The sequence below is a fragment of the Aotus nancymaae genome, unplaced genomic scaffold, assembly GCF_030222135.1.
Source record: "Aotus nancymaae isolate 86718 unplaced genomic scaffold, 86718_ANA_hifiasm-v0.15.2.pri h1tg000016l, whole genome shotgun sequence".
NCBI lineage: Eukaryota > Metazoa > Chordata > Mammalia > Primates > Aotidae > Aotus > Aotus nancymaae.
The window spans coordinates 66,214,057-66,231,274 of record NW_026988428.1 but is presented as its reverse complement, the minus strand read 5'-3'; the positions used below and the strand labels follow the sequence as shown (position 1 = coordinate 66,231,274).

The 17,218-nt window shown below is 48.7% G+C and overlaps 1 protein-coding gene and 1 non-coding gene across 4 annotated transcripts; one reads left to right on the top strand and one right to left on the bottom strand.

The window, feature by feature from the left end:
• Positions 1-2,490: 2,490 nt before the first annotated feature.
• On the bottom strand, positions 2,491-2,637 carry LOC135275580 (U4 spliceosomal RNA). Its single transcript, XR_010343194.1, has one exon. It is a non-coding gene; the product is annotated as a U4 spliceosomal RNA (small nuclear RNA).
• A 7,553-nt stretch (positions 2,638-10,190) lies between these two features.
• Positions 10,191-17,183, top strand: CD27 (CD27 molecule). Of its 3 annotated transcripts, XM_064377514.1 has the most exons (7): positions 10,191-10,474; positions 10,667-10,803; positions 11,527-11,614; positions 15,649-15,828; positions 16,017-16,106; positions 16,373-16,492; positions 16,734-17,183. In XM_064377514.1, the coding sequence occupies exons 1-7, from the start codon at positions 10,339-10,341 to the stop codon at positions 16,856-16,858; spliced, it is 876 nt and encodes a 291-aa protein (XP_064233584.1). In that variant the 5' UTR covers positions 10,191-10,338; the 3' UTR covers positions 16,859-17,183. The 3 variants fall into 3 exon arrangements, with proteins under 3 accessions (XP_064233584.1, XP_012328290.2, XP_012328288.2); XM_012472865.3 differs by lacking the exon at positions 11,527-11,614 and having other exon boundaries at positions 10,196-10,474; positions 10,667-10,798; positions 16,734-17,180; XM_012472867.2 differs by lacking the exons at positions 11,527-11,614; positions 16,373-16,492 and having other exon boundaries at positions 10,195-10,474; positions 10,667-10,798; positions 16,734-17,169.
• The last annotated feature ends 35 nt before the right edge of the window (positions 17,184-17,218 follow it).

Sequence of the window (17,218 nt, the reverse complement as noted above, 5' to 3'; positions counted from 1 at the left end):
CACTGCAGCTGGGGCAGCAGAGCAAGACTCCATCAAGAAAAGAAAGAGAGAGAGAGAGGGAGAGGGAGAGAGGGAGAAGGAGGGAGGGAAGGAAGGGAGGGAAGGAAGGAAGGAAGGAAGGAAGGAAGGAAGGAAGGAAGGAAGGAAGGAAGGAAAGAAGGAAGGAAATGCCAGGGGCCCAGAAGCCTACTGTGAGAGGAAATGTCCCCCATCCCCTTGTGAAATGACGATTCTTCATGATGAAGAATATGAATAATACATACAGAGCAGACATAACGCCTATGCACAGCTTGTTCAATTTAGTGAGTCGTTCTGTCTCTCACACTCCTTTGGTTTAGTTCCCAGGTTAACTGGCTGTTCCGTCAACCCCATTTCTTGGGACTTGCAGCCTCAAATACCAAGGAAGAGAAAGGAGGAATGCGTATTTATTGAGTACCCAAACAAGACAAGTCCAGACATTTCATTTATATTATTACGCTTAATTGTCCCAACATGTTGCAAAGTGCATGACACTATCCTCGAGCAGATGAGGACTCAGCCAAGAGGTTGTGGGAGAAGGTGGAGATGATGCAGGTAGTAGCTGGCAGAGGGGCCTTTGGACCACCAATCTGTCTGGTTCTGAAAGTCGGGCTCTCTTCACCTACCCCAGGATCCTCCTGTCTCCGTTGGCTTGGGCCCCTGAACCACCCCTTGGTTCCAGGTCCAGACTGCTCCCTTCATAGCGACGTCTTTCACGCACTGTTTCTCCCTTTGCCTGGTATCTGAGAAATTCCTTTTATTGGTCTTGCCCTTCCCTGGCTACATAGACTGAGAGTCAGAAAACCTCAAGAGTCAGAACTCAAACCTTACACGCATCAATTTACACGACATCTGATTTCAGAAGTTAGCTTTAACTCACACTGTAATCCCAGCACTTTGGGAGGCCAAGGTGGGCGGATCACCTGAGGTTGGGAGTTCAAGACCAGCCTAACCAACATGGAGAAACTCTCTCTCTACTAAAAATACAAAATTAGCTGGACGGGATGCAAATTTAATACAAAATTAATCCTCTAAAGAGTATACAAAATTAATCCTCTAAACCACAGATCACATAAAATCACAAGCGTGACAAGTCCTAAAAAAGAGAGTGTGGCCAGGCTCACACCTTGTAATCCCAACACTTCGGGAGGCAAAGGTGGGAGGATTACTTGAGCCCAGGAATTGGAGACCAGCCTGGGCAACATAGCAAGACCTCATCTCTACAAAAATAAATAAATAAATAAATAAATAAATAAATAAATAATCCAGGTGTGGTCTCAGCTCCTCGACAGGCTGAGGCAAGAGGATTGCTTCAGCCCAGGAGATTGAGGCTACACTGAGCTGTGTTGCCACTGTGCTCCAACCTAGGCAACAGAGCGAGACCCTGTCTCAAACAAACAAACAAAAAAGTATAACTATAGGTCTGTGCTCAGCCAGGTGTGGGGGTTAAATTTATATTACCCACATGGTTGGGAAACTTCCTTTGTCCCCAAGAAAATGACATGAAAACTGGTCTTAAGCCAGTGGCATCCCTGGAGTGTCTGACAAAAGCAACTGCAAAAACACTGAAGGGACATGTCCCCAACCCAGCCGCCAAGGAGTCCCACGGAAAAAGCCTGCTGAATATACACTTTCTTTCCGCCTCTCTCGCGCGCACTCTCTCTGTCTCTCTTTAATGGAGATGGGGTTACACTCTGTCACCAGCACTGAAGTACAGTGGGGTCTCACTCTGTTACTCAGGCTGGTCTCAAACTCCTAGCCTCAAGCCATCCTCCTGCCTCAGCCTCCCAAAGTGCTGGGATTACAGGTGTGAGCCACTGTGGCGGGCTTAAAGATGAACTCTTGATTCAAAATTAGAAAACACACCAGAAACAGTTTGACCTAGAGAACATTTTTAGCTTTTTTGAAATGGAGTTTTGTTCTTGTTGCCCAGGCTGGAGTGCAATGGTGCGATCTTGGCTCACCGCAACCTCCACCTCTCAGATTCAAGCGATTCTCCTGCCTCAGCCTCCCGAGTAGCTGGGATTACGGGCATGCACCAGCATGTCCGGCGAATTTTGTATTTTTAGTAGAGACAAGATTTCTCCATGTTGGTTAGGGCTGGTCGAGAACTCCTGACCTTAGGTGATCTACCCACCTCGGCCTCCCAAAGTGGTGGGATTACAGGCATGAGCCACCGCCCCTGGCTGAGAACCTTTTTCATCTATGTCAGTCATAAAAATTAAATGTATGATGTTCGTTGTGGGCTTGCAATAAAAAAAAATTAAATATTTGTACTTAGACCTAGATCACTATACATAAAGTGTTGAAGAAAGATTTTTTTAATAATAAAACACATTAAATCATATTCTTGCTAAATTTATTACTATTAATGTTTTAGTATATTGCAGAAAATGTTGTTACCTATTAATATTTTAATGAGAACAACTAGATCTTTTATGTTGCAAATAAGTAAATGCAATATTTTTTTTAATTCAGTACGTGTAGAAACTGCCAAAAATTGCCAGAGCTGACTATATTTCAAGTCGTCATGGCGGGGTGTTGGGAAAAGTTTTCAACTAGCAATAATCGCGCCTTGGATAAACCTCATTGGCTACAATACTGCCACCGCGCAAAGCTTGCGGTGTCCTTTTTTTTTTTTTTTTTTTTTTTTTTTTTTTTTTTGAGACGGAGTTTCGCTCTTGTTACTCAGGCTGGAGTGCAATGGCGTGATCTCGGCTCACCGCAACCTCCGCTTCCTGGGTTCAGGCAATTCTCCTGCCTCAGCCTCCCGAGTAGCTGGGATTACAGGCACGCACCACTATGCCCAGCTAATTTTTGTATTTTTAGTAGAGACGGGGTTTCACCTTGTTGACCAGGATGGTCTCGATCTCTTGACCTCGTGATCCACCCACCTCGGCCTCCCAAAGTGCTGGGATTACAGGCGTGAGTCACCGCACCCGGCCTGCTTGCAGTATCTTTAAATATTGCTTTTCCTATCTTTGTCTCATTCTTTTTATTATAGTTTTATTATTTGTTGTCGTTGTTGCCACACTGGTCTCAAACTCCTGAGCTCACGCAGTCCTCCCACCTCTGCTTCCCAAAGCGCTGGGATTACAAGCATGAGTCACTGCATCTAGCCAGTCTCATCCTTTTTATGTTTCTATCTGTGATATGTAATTCTATCTCATCCTTTAGAATGTTTACATATACTTCTATAGAACCTGAGTGTACATGATTAATTTATTTAAAACATTGTATATTTTGGGATACATGTTGAAAATCGTTTTATTGATGGTGTACAAAATTTTTAAAAAAGCAGAGACCACTGAATTAGAAATATACATTTTTTGGGCTGGGCACGGCGGCTCACGCCTGTAATCCCAGCACTTTGGGAGGCCGAGGCGGGTGGATCACGAGGTCAAGAGATCGAGACCAACCCGGTCAACATGGTGAAACCCCGTCTCTACTAAAAATACAAAAAATTAGCTGGGCACGGTGGCGCGCGCCTGTAATCCCAGCTACACAGGAGGCTGAGACAGAAGAATTGCTTGAAACCAGGAGGCGGAGGTTGTGGTGAGCCGAGAACACGCCATTGCATTCCAGCCTGGGTAACAAGAGTGAAACTCCGTCTCAAAAAAAAAAGAAAAAGAAAAAAAAAAAGAAATATACATTTTTTTTCAGGCACAGATGAAACATTTACAACCACATACTAGGCCATAGAGCAAATTTCAAACAAATGCCAGAGGATTCATATATATTTGTTTTCTTTGGCTGCTATAACAAATTAACACAAACTTAGTGGTTGAAGACAACCCAAATGTATTATGTCACAGCTCTACAGGTCAGAAGTCTAAAATGGGCCTCACCAGGCTACAATCAGTGTTGGCAGGTCCAACTGCCTCTGGAGCGTCTAGGGGCAAATCCGTCTCCTTGCCCCTCCCAGCTTCTGGAGGCCGCCCACGTACCAAGGCTCATGGCCCTTTTCTTCCAGCTTCAAGGTCAGCAACATCACTGATCCTTCTCACGCAGCCACCTCTCTGGCTCTCCCTCCTCTGCCTCTCTCTTCCACTTACAAGAATCCTTGTGATTACACTGGGTCTATCTGGAGAATGCAGAATAATCACCCATCTCAAGGCCAACCTTGATACCATCTGCAGCCATAACGCCCTTTTGCCATATAACCTTACATGCGGTTCCAGGGGCACAGGTGTCCTCGGGAGGCCAACGTTCTGCCCGCCGTGCTACACAGACAGACTGAGTGCTCTGGCCATAATATATTTAAAACTGCAATAATAAACAACAAAAAGTTAAGCCCCACAGATCTGAAAAATTCATAGTGCATTTATAAATGAAATAGATGTAAAAAGTAAATAATAATGGGAAAAGTAAATCGGCCATAATGAATAAAACAATATAGCAAAGCTTATGAGACGTAGCTAAAGTAGATCTTCAAGGGAAGTTTATAGCCTTAAATGCATATATTAGAAAAGAAGAAATTTCTAAATTAATTAATCAAGCATCCAATAAATTAGAAAAAGAATGACAAAGTATGCCGGGTGCGGTGGCTCACGCCTGTAATCCCAGCACTTTGGGAGGCCAAGGTGGGTGGATCACTTGAGGTCAAGAGTTCGAGACCAGCCTGGCCAATGTGGCAAAACCCCTACTAACAATATAAAAATTAGCCAAGTGTGGTGGTGCACACTTGTAATCCCAGCCACTCAAGAGGCAGAGGTTGCAGTGAGCCGAGATTGCGCCACTGCACTCTAGCCTGGGTGACAGAGCAAGACAACAGTGAAACATCTACGCTTGAAATACACATACACACACACAAGCAATCAAATTCTACCAGGCTTTCAAGGAACAGATTATCCCTACTGTATATAATCTGTATATAAAAAAAGAAAAAATAGCACTTAAAAAACAAGTGGTCAAAGAATGGAAAATAGGGTGCTGTCACAGAAACCAAGGGAATTAACAATTCTCACATAGGTAGGGAGCTGCCAGATCCCACATATCTCTGTTAAACTTTGCTTCATGGTTGAAGCACTCCCCACCCCATGAATCCCCCTATTAGAGGGATAGATACCTATATTGCACCCCAACTCTCTCCTTCATAGCAATAATGACCATTACTAACAAATTTTAATTCTGTTTTGTTTTTTAGGTTTTATGAGATGAGGTCTTGCTCTATCACCCAGGCTTGAGTGCAGTGGCACAATGATGCCTCACCACAGCCTGGACCTCTTGGACTGAAGCGATCCTCCCACCTCAGCCTCCCGAGTAGCTGGGACCACAGGCTTGTGTCACCACACCCAGTTAATTTATTTTTTATCTTTGTTTTCTTTTGTTTTTTGAGATGGAGTCTTGCTCTGTTGCCCAGACTGGGGTGCAGCGGCACAATCTCAGCTCACTGCAACCTCCGCCTCCTGGGTTCAAGCAATTCTCCTGTCTCAGCCTCCTGAGTAGCTGGAACTCCAGGCACACGCCACCATGCCTGGCCAATTTTCATATTTTTAGTAGAGATGGGGTTTCACCATATTGGTCAAGCTGGTCTTGAACTCCTGACCTTAGGTGATCCACCCAAGGCCTCCCAAAGTGCTGGGATTACAGACATGAGCCACCGTGCCTGGCCCCCAGTTAATTTTTTTTTTTTTTGTATGTAGAGACAGGGTCTTACTCTGTTGCCCAGGCTAGTCTTAAACTCCTGGGCTCAAGCAATGCTTCTGCCTTGGCCTCCCAAAGTGACTGGGATTACAGGTGTGAGCCACCTCACCTGGCCAATTTTACATTTGTCTTTGAGATTATATGATCAATGTCTGACTCTCACACTGGTGTGTCAACTCCATCAGGGCAGAAACCACATATTTGTCTGTTTTTAATCTTTGTGCCCCATTACTTAGCTGGTTTCTAACACAAAATGGATGTGCCACAAACACTTGTCAAATGAATGAGGAGGTCTAAGGGGCCTTGAGCCCTCTGACATTTCCATTGTATAATTGTGGACAGAGCCCCTAGGGCACAAAGCTGAGCTGGACCATCCAATGTTTAGCCAGTGCCTATGTGCTAGGAGACACTGGGAGCTGTGCTGGGCTTCTGAGGCATGGGCAGAGGCTGGAAATACCCACTGTTGGTCAGTCCCCTGTGTCACTCAGACTGGGGAGGTACAGAAATGCAAATTACAGAGCTGTGAGGACCCAGAGCCTCATTAATGAGCTTAACTCGCTGTCCTGCCCAGGTGGCCTCTCAAACAAAGCCTTGCTGGGAAGGAGGCTTTAAGGTGGTGGGGGCAGCGGTGCTGGTAGTGGTCATCAAAGAAAGTGGGAGTTGGGGAGGAAGGAATGGGGAGCAGGAGTCAAAGAAGGCCAGACAAACTCAGACCTTTGGGTGATGAGACTCAGGAGCCCTAAGTCAAGAACAGTGATTGAGGACATCTTTGTCCCATAACAGAACTTCCACCTAAGGAAAGGTCTTGCAGAGATTGGTCCTGCTGAGTGCTTTAACAGGTCATTGCTTTATAAAAATTGGAGAAAAAAGAAAAGGTCTGCCACACCTAACAGCCTTCTGTTTAGAGCTGGTTTAGAGGAAACTTTAAGCAAGTCTTGTGTCTCCCATTTTAGGCCTGAGGCAGGGTAAAGGTAAGGGAACAGACAGGAGACACGGAGGCAAGAATAAGACTTCGGCTGAAAGAGAAATCAGAACCAGAGGTGGCCACGAGGACACCCGACCCACTGGAACACGTGCAGGTGGACAGCCTGCCCAGGACTTTTCCTGAGTGGGGAGCAAGAAGCATCTTATATAGGTTTTAAGGAGCAGGTTGCCCTTGGCTGACATCTAGGCTACAGCCACTGGGCCAGGTGGAGGGTTGCTCAGTCCCTCTCAAAAGTCATGAGAGGCTGGATGCAGTGGCTCATGCCTGTAATCCCAGCACTTTGGGAGGCTGAAGCAGGAGATCACTTGAGGCCAGGAATTTGAGGCCAGCCTGGCCAACATGGTGAAACCCCGTCTCTACTAAAAATACAAAAAATTAGCCAGGCATGGTGGCCAGTGCCCGTAATCCCAGCTACTTGGGAGGCTGATGTATAAGAATCGCTTGAACCCAGGAGGCAGAGGTTGTAGTGAGCCGAGATTGTGCCACTGCACTCCAGCCTGGGCGACGGACGGAGACCCTGTCTCAAAAAAAAAGAAAAAGAAAAAAGCCAGGCACAGTGGCTCATGCCTATAATCCCAGCACTTTGGGAGGCTGAGGCAGGTGGATCACCTAAGGTCAGGAGTTCGAGACCAGCCTGGCCAACATGGTGAAACCCCATCTCTACTAAAAATACAAAAATTAGCCAGGTATGGTGGTAGGTGCCTGTAATCCCAGCTACTAGGGAGGCTGAGGCAGGAGAATTGCTTGAACCTGGGAGGCGGAGGTTACCGTGAGCCAAGATTGGGCCATTGTACTCCAGCCTGGCGACAAAGCAAGACTCCATCTCAAAAAAAACAAGAACAAAAAAGTCATGAGAGTCCTCGGAGTTCTCGAGAAAGGCTTCTGTGGGCCTGTCTCTGGAGAGGAAAGAGAAGCAGAGAACTGTTGAGAAAATACCATATATTTTTATGTCCCAGACAGGCATGGGGGAGAGGCTGACCCCAAAAGAGAAAGTGATGGTGTGAGATTTCGAGGAAGATGTCAGCAGGCTCTATTCCCAGGGCCTGTAGACAAAAAGAAGGGCCCGGCCAGGTATGGTGGTTCATGCCTGTAATCCCAGCACTTTGGGAGGCTGAGGCAGGTGGATCACCTAAGGTCAGGAGTTCCAGTACAGCCTGGCCAACGTGGCAAAACCCCATCTCTACTAAAAATACAAAAATTAGCTGAGCGTGGTGGCGTGCACCTGTAATCCCAATTACTCAGGAGGCTGAGGCACGAGAATTGCTTGAGCCTAGGAGATGGAGGTTGCAGTGAGCCAAGATCGCACCATTGCACTCCAGCTTGGGTGACAGAGTGAGATGGAGTGGGGGCAGAAAGGAAAGGTCCTGTCCAGGGAGCAGCCTTGGATGGGGAAGGCTCACCAGAAGTGGGTGCAAAGAGCGCTGGAGATGAGCTCATTCTATTTGCACAGGAAAGAAAAAGGCCCAGAAACCTGGCTTTCCTCCTCTTGGCCGGGGTCCTCCAGGAGAGCCAAGCAGACCCTGCCTCTGCTGTGATCCCCTGGAGAAGAGAAATGTAGAGAGAGGAGATGGGCTTTGGCCCAGAGGACAGAGGCCTTAGGCGAGTGAGCAGTTCCCAGTTGGCTCAAGGTTGCTAGGCTGGAACTCCAAGTCCCTGTTCTACAGATTTCTTCCTAAAGGTCCCCGGTTCCTCATCATTCTCCGGAGGGTCTCATCCATCCTCCTAGGGCCTGCTGTCAGCTAGCCACCCACTACCCCATGCCTGCCTTGAGGCTTAAGGCTAGCCAAGAAGACATTTACCACAACCTGGAAATGGCTGGCGACAGAAAAGTCCTCGGGCCGCCCCACAGCACTCTCTGCGGTGGGAATTCGGGCGCCCTGCCTGATGGTGAAAAACGTGGTTTTGCATAAACCGCTCTCTAAATCACACCCAGATGTGGCTTCTGACTTGAGTAGACCCCCAAGAAGAGCTGCACAGGGGGCTGGGAAAAGACAAGAGAACAGAGAAAATGAAGAGAAAGGAAACTACAGAGTGAGATAGAGAACCGATCTGACAGGTGCGACCACAGCAGTGTGACATTTATGAGCAGTGTGGAAACAACTGCAAAGCCCCTGAATGAAAAACTTCCTGGGGAAATAAGCCACTCCGTATCTCGGTCACCAAGGAAAGAGTGGAGGAGGTTGCTGACCCATGTGTGTTCCCAGGACTCAAAGAAAGAAAAGTCTAGCTGTTTCCAATATCCCCAAATCAGTCTTGCGGGGAGAACTGGGAAAGTAAAAAAGAGATGACCCCTGTCAGAAGCTACCTTTAATCCCAAGTGCCCAAGGTCTGGGAGAGAAGATGCCCCAGGTGATCCAGGACACCAGTGACTGACACAGCCAGAGGTGGGAAGGGGAGGAGAAAGATGGCACAAAGGTGAGGCAGCAAGGGTCTCAGAGGGAAGGCCAGGTGGGCAGTGGGTGGCTGTTGAGAAACGTTAAGTTCACCCTGCCCCCGTGGCTCCCTTGTGGACAATACCCTTTCTTTTGCAATTAGTGTTAAGCGGGTAACAGCTGCCTACTTGGAATATTTTTGAGTTATGAGTAAATACAGAACACCTGTTTATTAATAAGAATCACCTGTTAAGAGAGAATACGTGGATCAAAATCTGCTCAGGGCCTTCAGCCTGGAATACTGTCAGCCCCTAAGGCTCTCAGCTCAGTAGGCTGTTCGCCCCCCACCCCCCAGATAGACCCACTTTGCTGTTCTATCTGGGTGTCTCCCTCTCATTGCCCTCAGCACTGCCTGGGTGGGGGTCTCCCGGCCGAGCTGGTACTCGGTAGGTGGCACCCACATCAGAGGCTGGCATAAGGATTAAAGGAGAGCATATGTGATCTGCAGGAGGGTGACAGAAGAGAGGCAGGCCCACGCCCCTTGTCTGCAATTCTGAGCAATTCTATAGCAAACTCATTGGGTCATCAAACCAGACCTCAATTGAGACAAGGCTATTTGAGCTTCATCCCACTCGGTGTAAATATTCAATAGTTTTGCTGCAGAAATGTTTCGTTTGATTATGAGGCTACTCAACTCCCCAAGGGTGTTTTATGGTGCTAGTTTCCATATAAACCTGAAAAATTCTGAATTCCAAAACTTATCTGACCCCCAGAATTTCAGGTAAGAGCTTGTGGACCTGTGCTCAATTCTGGTTCTCCTTCCTTCTTTCAACTGCTGTCTGAGAAAGGAGGGATGCAGGTACGGGCGACAGGAGACATGTGGATTCATTTGTAAACTGTGGATGGGGGTGGGTGATGTGGGCACCTTTGTGCACAAGTGCATAAATAGGAGGGGTGGGCAACTGTGTGCATCCATCATCTTTTTGTCACGGAAGCAGGAGTAGGTGGGTTACAGGCTTCATGAGCAGGAGACGTGGAAACTAAGGAGGCATGTTTAAAAAGCAGCAGGTCTGACAGAGTTTGCCCTTAATACTCTCCCCAGAACACGGAAGGAGGAAGGGGGTGGAGATTGCTGCTATGAGAGAAAAAAAAAAAACACCACAACAGAGCTTCTGCCTTCAAAGGTTGGCTTGCCACCTGAAGCAGCCAGTGCCCAGGGGTTGCAAAGAAGAGACAGCAGCGCCCAGCTTGGAGGTGCTAACTGCAGAGGCCAGCGGTCAGCAACTGGGCACAGAAGGAGCTCCCTGGGCAGGGACCATGGCATGGCCACATCCCTGGTGGCTGTGCATTCTGGGGACCCTGGTGGGGCTCTCAGCTACTCCAGCCCCCAAGATCTGCCCAGAGAGGCACTACTGGGCTCAGGGAAAGCTGTGCTGCCAGATGTGTGCACCAGGTAAGAGGGGGCCTTGGCAGGGGCCAGGTGAGTGCCAGAAGAGAGAGGACTGGGGCCAATTCAGTAAATAGGCACAGGGTGAGACTGAGCTCAAGCAAGGAGAGAAGTCCTGCAGTTGCGGGGAGGCACCACCTTGAAGAGGACAGAGAATCAGCCCTTCTCGGGCCTTGATCCCTTACCCTCTGCTCCCAGGAACATTCCTTGTGAAGGACTGTGACCAGCACAGAAAGGCTGCTCAGTGTGATCCTTGTATGCCCGGGGTCTCCTTCTCTCCAGACCACCACACCCGGCCCCACTGTGAGAGCTGTCGGCACTGTAACTCTGGTGAGGTGGGCAAGGGTGTGTGGGTGGGGACACTGGACAAGCATTTGGGGGAGCAAGGCTGGTGATGGGTTTGGGGGGGCAAGGAGGATGAGGGGGTCAAAGCTTCAGCCTTCTTCAGGGCTCAGAGCAAGTGGAGCCAATGCTGGGAAATGGGGCACCCTAGGTGGGGCATGAATTAATGTGGGCAGAAATCTAGTATTTCAGGGAAAGGGATAAATAGAATTGGGGGATTGGTGAGAATGCGTCTATGGATAGGATCAAGACAGTCAAATGAGGGGAGTGGCTCTATGACCCCAGATTTCAGACAAGCAACCCCCAACCCATAAACTGGCTGTGTTCCCAGAGTGCACATGTGTAGGTTGGCCCTTGGGAATTTGGAACACATCTTTCTTTCCTTTTCTTTTTTTTTTTGAGATGGAGTTTTGCTCTTGTTACCCAGGCTGGAGTGCAATGGCGCGATCTCGGCTCACCGCAACCTCCGCCTCCTGGGTTCAGGCAATTCTCCTGCCTCAGCCTCCTGAGTAGCTGTGGAACACATCTAAGGAAATAGCAAAATAAGCCAATAGGTAACAACCTTTTTTGCACAAAAGCCAATTTAAGAAAATTAGTACGTATGTGGCCTGTGTTTTTATTTTATAGTTCCATCTTTTTTTTAACTAAGAAGTATAATATCTGCAATAGCGCTCATGAAGGCTGTGATTATTTGTCCATCTTCGCTACAATTTCAGAAGCTACGGCCAGTATACACTAGAATTGCAGACTTTAAAGTGCCCCCTTTGAACAAGTGTTTTCTAGCAAGACACTTCTTAGAACTAGGTAACTATAACTATTAAACTACCTACTTGCAAAAATGTGTTTGGTGTCACTAGGTCTGTTGGAACTGCATTTTGTTTTGTTTTGAGACAAGGTCTAATTCTGTCACCCAGGCTGGAGTGCAGGGGTGCAATCAGAGGTCACCACCGCCTTGAACTCCTGGGCTCAAGTGATCTTCTTGTCTCAGCCTCTCAAAGTACCGGAATTATAGGCATGAGCTACAGTGCCTGGTCCAGTAAAAACAAAAACAAAAACCAAGGCTGGGCGTGGTGGTTCATAGGTAATCCCAGAACTTTGGGAGGCCAAGGCAGGAGGATCACTTGAGCCCAGGAGTTTGAGACCAGCTGGGCAACATAGCAAGACCTTGCCTCTAAAAAAATTGGCTGATCATGGTGGTGAACCTGTAGTCCCAGCTACTTGGGAGGCTGAGATGGGAAGGTCACTTGAGCCCAGAAGGTCTAGGGAGTGAGCTATGATCACACTGCTGTACTCCAGCCTGGGTAACAGAGCAAAACCCTCTGTCACCAAAAAAAAAAAAAAAAAAAAACAAGGCGGTCCAGTGGCTCACACTTGTAATTCCAGCACTTTAGGAGCCCAACGCAAGCAGATCCCTTGAGCCCAGGAGTTCGAGACCAGCCCGGGCAACATGGCAAAACTCTGTCTCTACTAAAAATACAAAAAGTTAGCCAGGCGTGGTGGCGCAAACCTGTAGTCCCAGGTACTGAGAAAGCTGAAGTGAGAAGATCACTTGAGCCCAGGAAGTGGAGGCTGCAGTGAGCCGTGGTTGCACCCCTGCACTCTATCTTGGGTGACTGAGTGAGCAGAGACCCTATCTCCAAAAAAAAAAAGAAAACAAAAGCTTTTCCATTGCAAATAAACCAAAGAGCAACATACTTAATACACAAGAAATATTCTCCAGTCTACTTAACTTAAAAATGTGACTGTAATAGATGCTTTTCTCTTGGCAGCAGGCCCTGCAGGGTTGGAATTTTTCTTAGTGAAAACTTCCCTACTCACTCGCAGACCCTACCTGAAGGTCTTCGCCCCATACTGAGCCCATCCTCAGTCCCTTCACTTGTTCCAGACTGGCCCAATCCATGACCCTTCTCTGGGAGCTCAGCCAATAGACCCCAAAGTACCACAGCAGCATCTGGCTGCAGAAAGACCCCAGGGGATTGCGACCAGGGGCGAGAAGATGGGTGGGCTGAATGTGTTTGGCCCTCTCTGGGCCTCAGTGCTGGTATCTGTGAGATGAGGAAGTATCTGAAGTCAGCCTGGATTTTTTTTTTTTTTTTTTTTGAGACAGAGTTTCACTCTTGTTGCCCAGGCTGGAGTGCAATGGCGCGATCTCTGCTCACCGCAATCTCCACCCCCCAGGTTCAAGTGATTCTCCTGCCTCAACCTCCTGAGTAGCTGGGATTACAGGCATGCACCACCACACCCAGCTATTTTTTGGTATTTTTTTTTAAGTAGAGACAGGGTTTCTCCGTGTTGGTCAGGCTGTTCTTGAACTCCCGACCTCAGGTGATCTGCCCGCCTCAGCCTCCGAAAGTGCTGGGATTACAGATGCGAGCCTAAGCGGGGCCCAGCCTGGAATTTTGAGCTCAGGCTATACCTGGTAAATAGAACCCCCAGGTCTCCAGATACTCACCACTGAAACAATGGCACCTCATTGTTTTTAACTCTCCCCAAGCCCTTCTTTAACCTTTCCATTTCCCTTTTAGCAGAGACCCTTGTCATCACTCCTCCCTACCACCAATGCTCTCCCCTCCCACACTGTCCCAGGCTTCCTCATTCTTCCCTTGCAGGTCCTTATCCAGGACCTGGCTCACAATTCCTGGGAAGTCACAAGGAAACTAAATTGTAGTAGCAACTCAGAGTCAGCATTCATTAGGAGGTCACAGGACCATAAGGATGCCAAGAAGAAATTTGTCCCTCTCCCTGTCCTGACAAAAGGCATAAGTGGAAGAAAACTGTTAGATTGGGTTATGATCTTTGACACTCTGCCTTTCTGTGCCCTTCTTCCACTCCTAGGACTCCCCAGGTCTGCACAAGTATCTGCCCTAAGGCCCACCAGGCTCCCTTGCAGCCCATCCCACACCTGGGTGTCACTGTCTTACTCTGAATCACCCTCCTCTCAAACCAGCTGCCAGCGAGCCCAGCCCAGCCCAGCTAGTGCCCTACCACCTCCGCCCCTAGGATAATTAAGACCAGCATCAGACCCCTACACTTGAGCAAAATGTATATTTTAAAGGCAAAGTCTCACTCCTGTAATCCCAGCACTTTGGGAGGCCGAGGCGGGCTGATTACAATGTCAGGAGATCGAGACCATCCTGGCTAACATGGTGAAACCCTGTCTCTGCTAAAAATACAAAAAATTAGCTGGGCATGGTGGCACATGTCTGTAGTCCCAGCTGCTCGAGGGGTTGAAGCAGGAGAATCGGTTGAACCCAGGAGGCGGAGGTTGCAGTGAGCCAAAATCGCTCCACTGCACTCCAGCCTGGGCGACAGAGCGAGACTCCGTCTCAAAAAAAAAAAAAAAGGCAAAGTAACTGTTTATTTATTTTAATATATCCATAGGTTCTGCAGCCATCAACACTATCTAATTCTATAAAATTTTTGTCACCCCAAAGAAACCCGTACCCCTTAGCAATTACTCCCCATCTCTTCCCACCATCCTCATCCCCATCTCCAGCCCCTGGAAATCTCTAATGTACTTTGTTTTTTGTTGGTGGTGTTTGAGACAGGGTCTCACTCTGTCACCCAGACTGGAGTGCAGCGTCATGATCTCAGCTCACTGCAACCTCTGCCTCATGGGCTCAAGCGATCCTCCCACCTCAGCCTCTCCAGTAGCTGGGACTACAGGCATGTGCCACCATGCCCAGCTAATTTTTGTATTTTTTTTAGCGATGGGGTTTCACTATGTTGGCCAGGCTGGTCTCGAATTCCTGAGCTCAAACAATCCACTCACCTCAGCCTCCCAATGTGCTGGGATTACAGAAGTGAGCCACTGCACCTGGCTATTTTCTATTTCTTTAACTGGTGCTGGTTATGCCTGTGAGCCAAATTTGTACAAATTCTTCAGCTTTAGCCTCATGTGCCTCTTTGTATATATATTATACTTCAATTAAAAGTTATTATAGTATCAGGAGCCAGGCACAATGGTTCACGCCTGTAATCCTAGCGCTTTGGGAGGCTGAGGTGGGTGAATCACCTGAGTTCAGGAGTTGGAGACCAGCCTGGCCAACATGGTGCAAACCTGTTGCTACTAAAAATATAAGAAATTAGCCTCGGGTGGTGGCAGGCACCTGTAATCCCAGCTACTCAAGAGGCTAAGGCAGGAGAATTGCTTGAACCCAAGAGGTAGAGGTTGCAGTGAGCCAAAGTCATGCCACTGCACTCCAGCCTGGGCAACAAGAGTGAGACTCCATCTCAAAAAACAAAAATATAGGCCAGGTGTGGTGGCTCATGCCTGTAATCCAAGTACTCTGGAGGCCAAGGCGGGCGGATCACCTGAGGTCGGGAGTTCAAGACCAGCCTGACCAACATGGTGAAACCCCGTCTTTATTATCAAAAATAAAAAATAAAAAAAGTTGGCCAGGCGTGGTGGCTCACGCCTGTAATCCCAGCACTTTGGGAGGCAGAGGCAGGTGGATCACTTGAGGCCAGGAGTTCGAGACTAGCCTGGCCAACATGGTAAAACCCTGTCTAAAAAAAAAAAAAAAAAAAAAGAAAGAAAGAAAGAAAGAAAAAAGAAAAAACAAAGTATCAGGAGCATAAGAGAAATTTATGTAAGCTCCTTCTGATTTTCATAGTTTCTATGTCTGAACTGATGAATCTTCCTTCCAAAAGATCCAACTTTCTTCTTTAATAACAATAACAATGGTAAAGGCATTGGGGGACAGGGGTGGGAATGGAAAAGAGAAGCGCATCCCTAGAGGTGGGCCTGCGATGGGGGTTGCAGGACGAAGCAGGTGGACCTCAAAGGTCTCCACAGGCCTGCTGTCTTAGGCTCCCTGGTCCTCCTCTTCCCCCAGGTCTTCTCATTCGCAACTGCACCATCACTGCCAATGCCGAGTGTGCCTGTCCCAAAGGCTGGCAGTGCAGGGACAAGGAGTGCACCGAGTGTGATCCACCTCCAGACACTTTGCTAACCACTCAGCTGTCTCAGGCCCTGGACCCACACCTTCAGCCCACCCACTTACCTTATGTCAGTGGTAAGTTCCAGGCAACCCACTGTGCCATCATTTGGGGTAGAGGTGACACCCCAACCAGTACTCCCCACTCCTACCCCTAGATAAGGTCAGCCTGTTTCTGCCTTCCCATCCCATCCAGGGCCTCTCAGGCCTTCAGATGTGCCCTATGGTGTTCCCTGCTGCTATTCATTCTGTCTCTGTTTTTCCAGAGATTCTGGAAGCCAGGACAGCTGGGCACATGCAGACCCTGGCTGGCTTCAGGCAGCTGCCTGCCCCAACTCCCTCTACCCACTGGCCAGGTGAGTCTTCTTCCTAATCCCCGCCACTAGAAAGAATGCATACAGGAGGGGCCAGAAGGGAAGCCAGACAGAAAGCTCCTAGAAGTAGGGGTACGAAGGAGTCGAAAAAGCAGAGTCCAGCAATTAGGAGAGGACTTGGCCAATGGTGGGGAGTGGAAGAGAAGAAGGTGGGGGAAAGGGGAGAGGCAAGGTGACAGGAGGGCTGGGCTGAGGGAGCTGAGGGCTAGACCCTCCCCTAACCCCTGTGTGGCTCCTGCCTATCACAGCCCAAAGATCCCTGTGCAGCTCAGATTTTATTCGCATCCTTGTGATCTTCTCTGGAACGTTTCTTGTTTTTACCCTGGCTGGAGCCCTGTTCCTCTATCAACAAAGGAAATATAGACCAAGTAAGAAACAGAATACTGGTCTCCAGCCCTGCCTTTGCACCACACCCCACCGGCTCAACCCCACTGCCCACGCCTGGAATCTCACTGAAACCCACCAGCTCCATCTTCACCAGCCTCGGTCCTACGCTTTCTCTCCCCTTAGCGGGCATGCTCCTGACACCCCTCCCCCTCTGCCCATCTCTTCCTCCCTTCTCTCCCTGCCCCCACTGCTGGCCAAGACTCATTGGATCTCCTTCTGCAGACAAAGGAGAAAGTCCTGTGGAGCCTGCGGAGCCTTGTCCTTACAGCTGCCCCAGGGAGGAGGAGGGCAGCACCATCCCCATCCAGGAGGATTACCGAAAACCGGAGCCTACCTCCTCCCCCTGAGTCAGTGCCTGCAGGAGCTGCACTACAGCCCTGGCCTCAACCCCACACCGCCAACCACCCAGGGAAGAGTGAGACCTGGCAGCCGCAACTGCAGCCCCATCCTCTTGTCAGGGCCTTTCATGTGTACATCTGTGACAGAGTGCCTTTTCGAGACTGGCAGGGACAAGGACAAATACGGATGAGGTGGAGGGTGGGAAGCAGGAGGCTGGCCAGCTGCACCTGCGCTGCGGGAGGGCGGGGGCTCTGGTTGTAAAACACACTTCCTAATTCGAAAGGCTCACATGCTACAAGACGGGCGAAATAAAGTGACAGATGACCACCCTGCAGCTCCCCAGCTTCCTCTCTAAAATTCCAGTCCCA

What these genes read in the sequence shown, in the direction of transcription:
- CD27 (XM_064377514.1), top strand. Translation starts at nt 10,339, where the DNA reads ATGGCATGGCCACATCCCTGGTGGCTGTGCATTCTGGGGACCCTGGTG. An exon ending in CTGCCAGATGTGTGCACCAG is followed by an intron (nt 10,475 to 10,666) that starts GTAAGAGGGGGC and finishes CTCTGCTCCCAG; the next exon opens with GAACATTCCTTGTGAAGGAC. An exon ending in ACAAAGGAAATATAGACCAA is followed by an intron (nt 16,493 to 16,733) that starts GTAAGAAACAGA and finishes CTCCTTCTGCAG; the next exon opens with ACAAAGGAGAAAGTCCTGTG.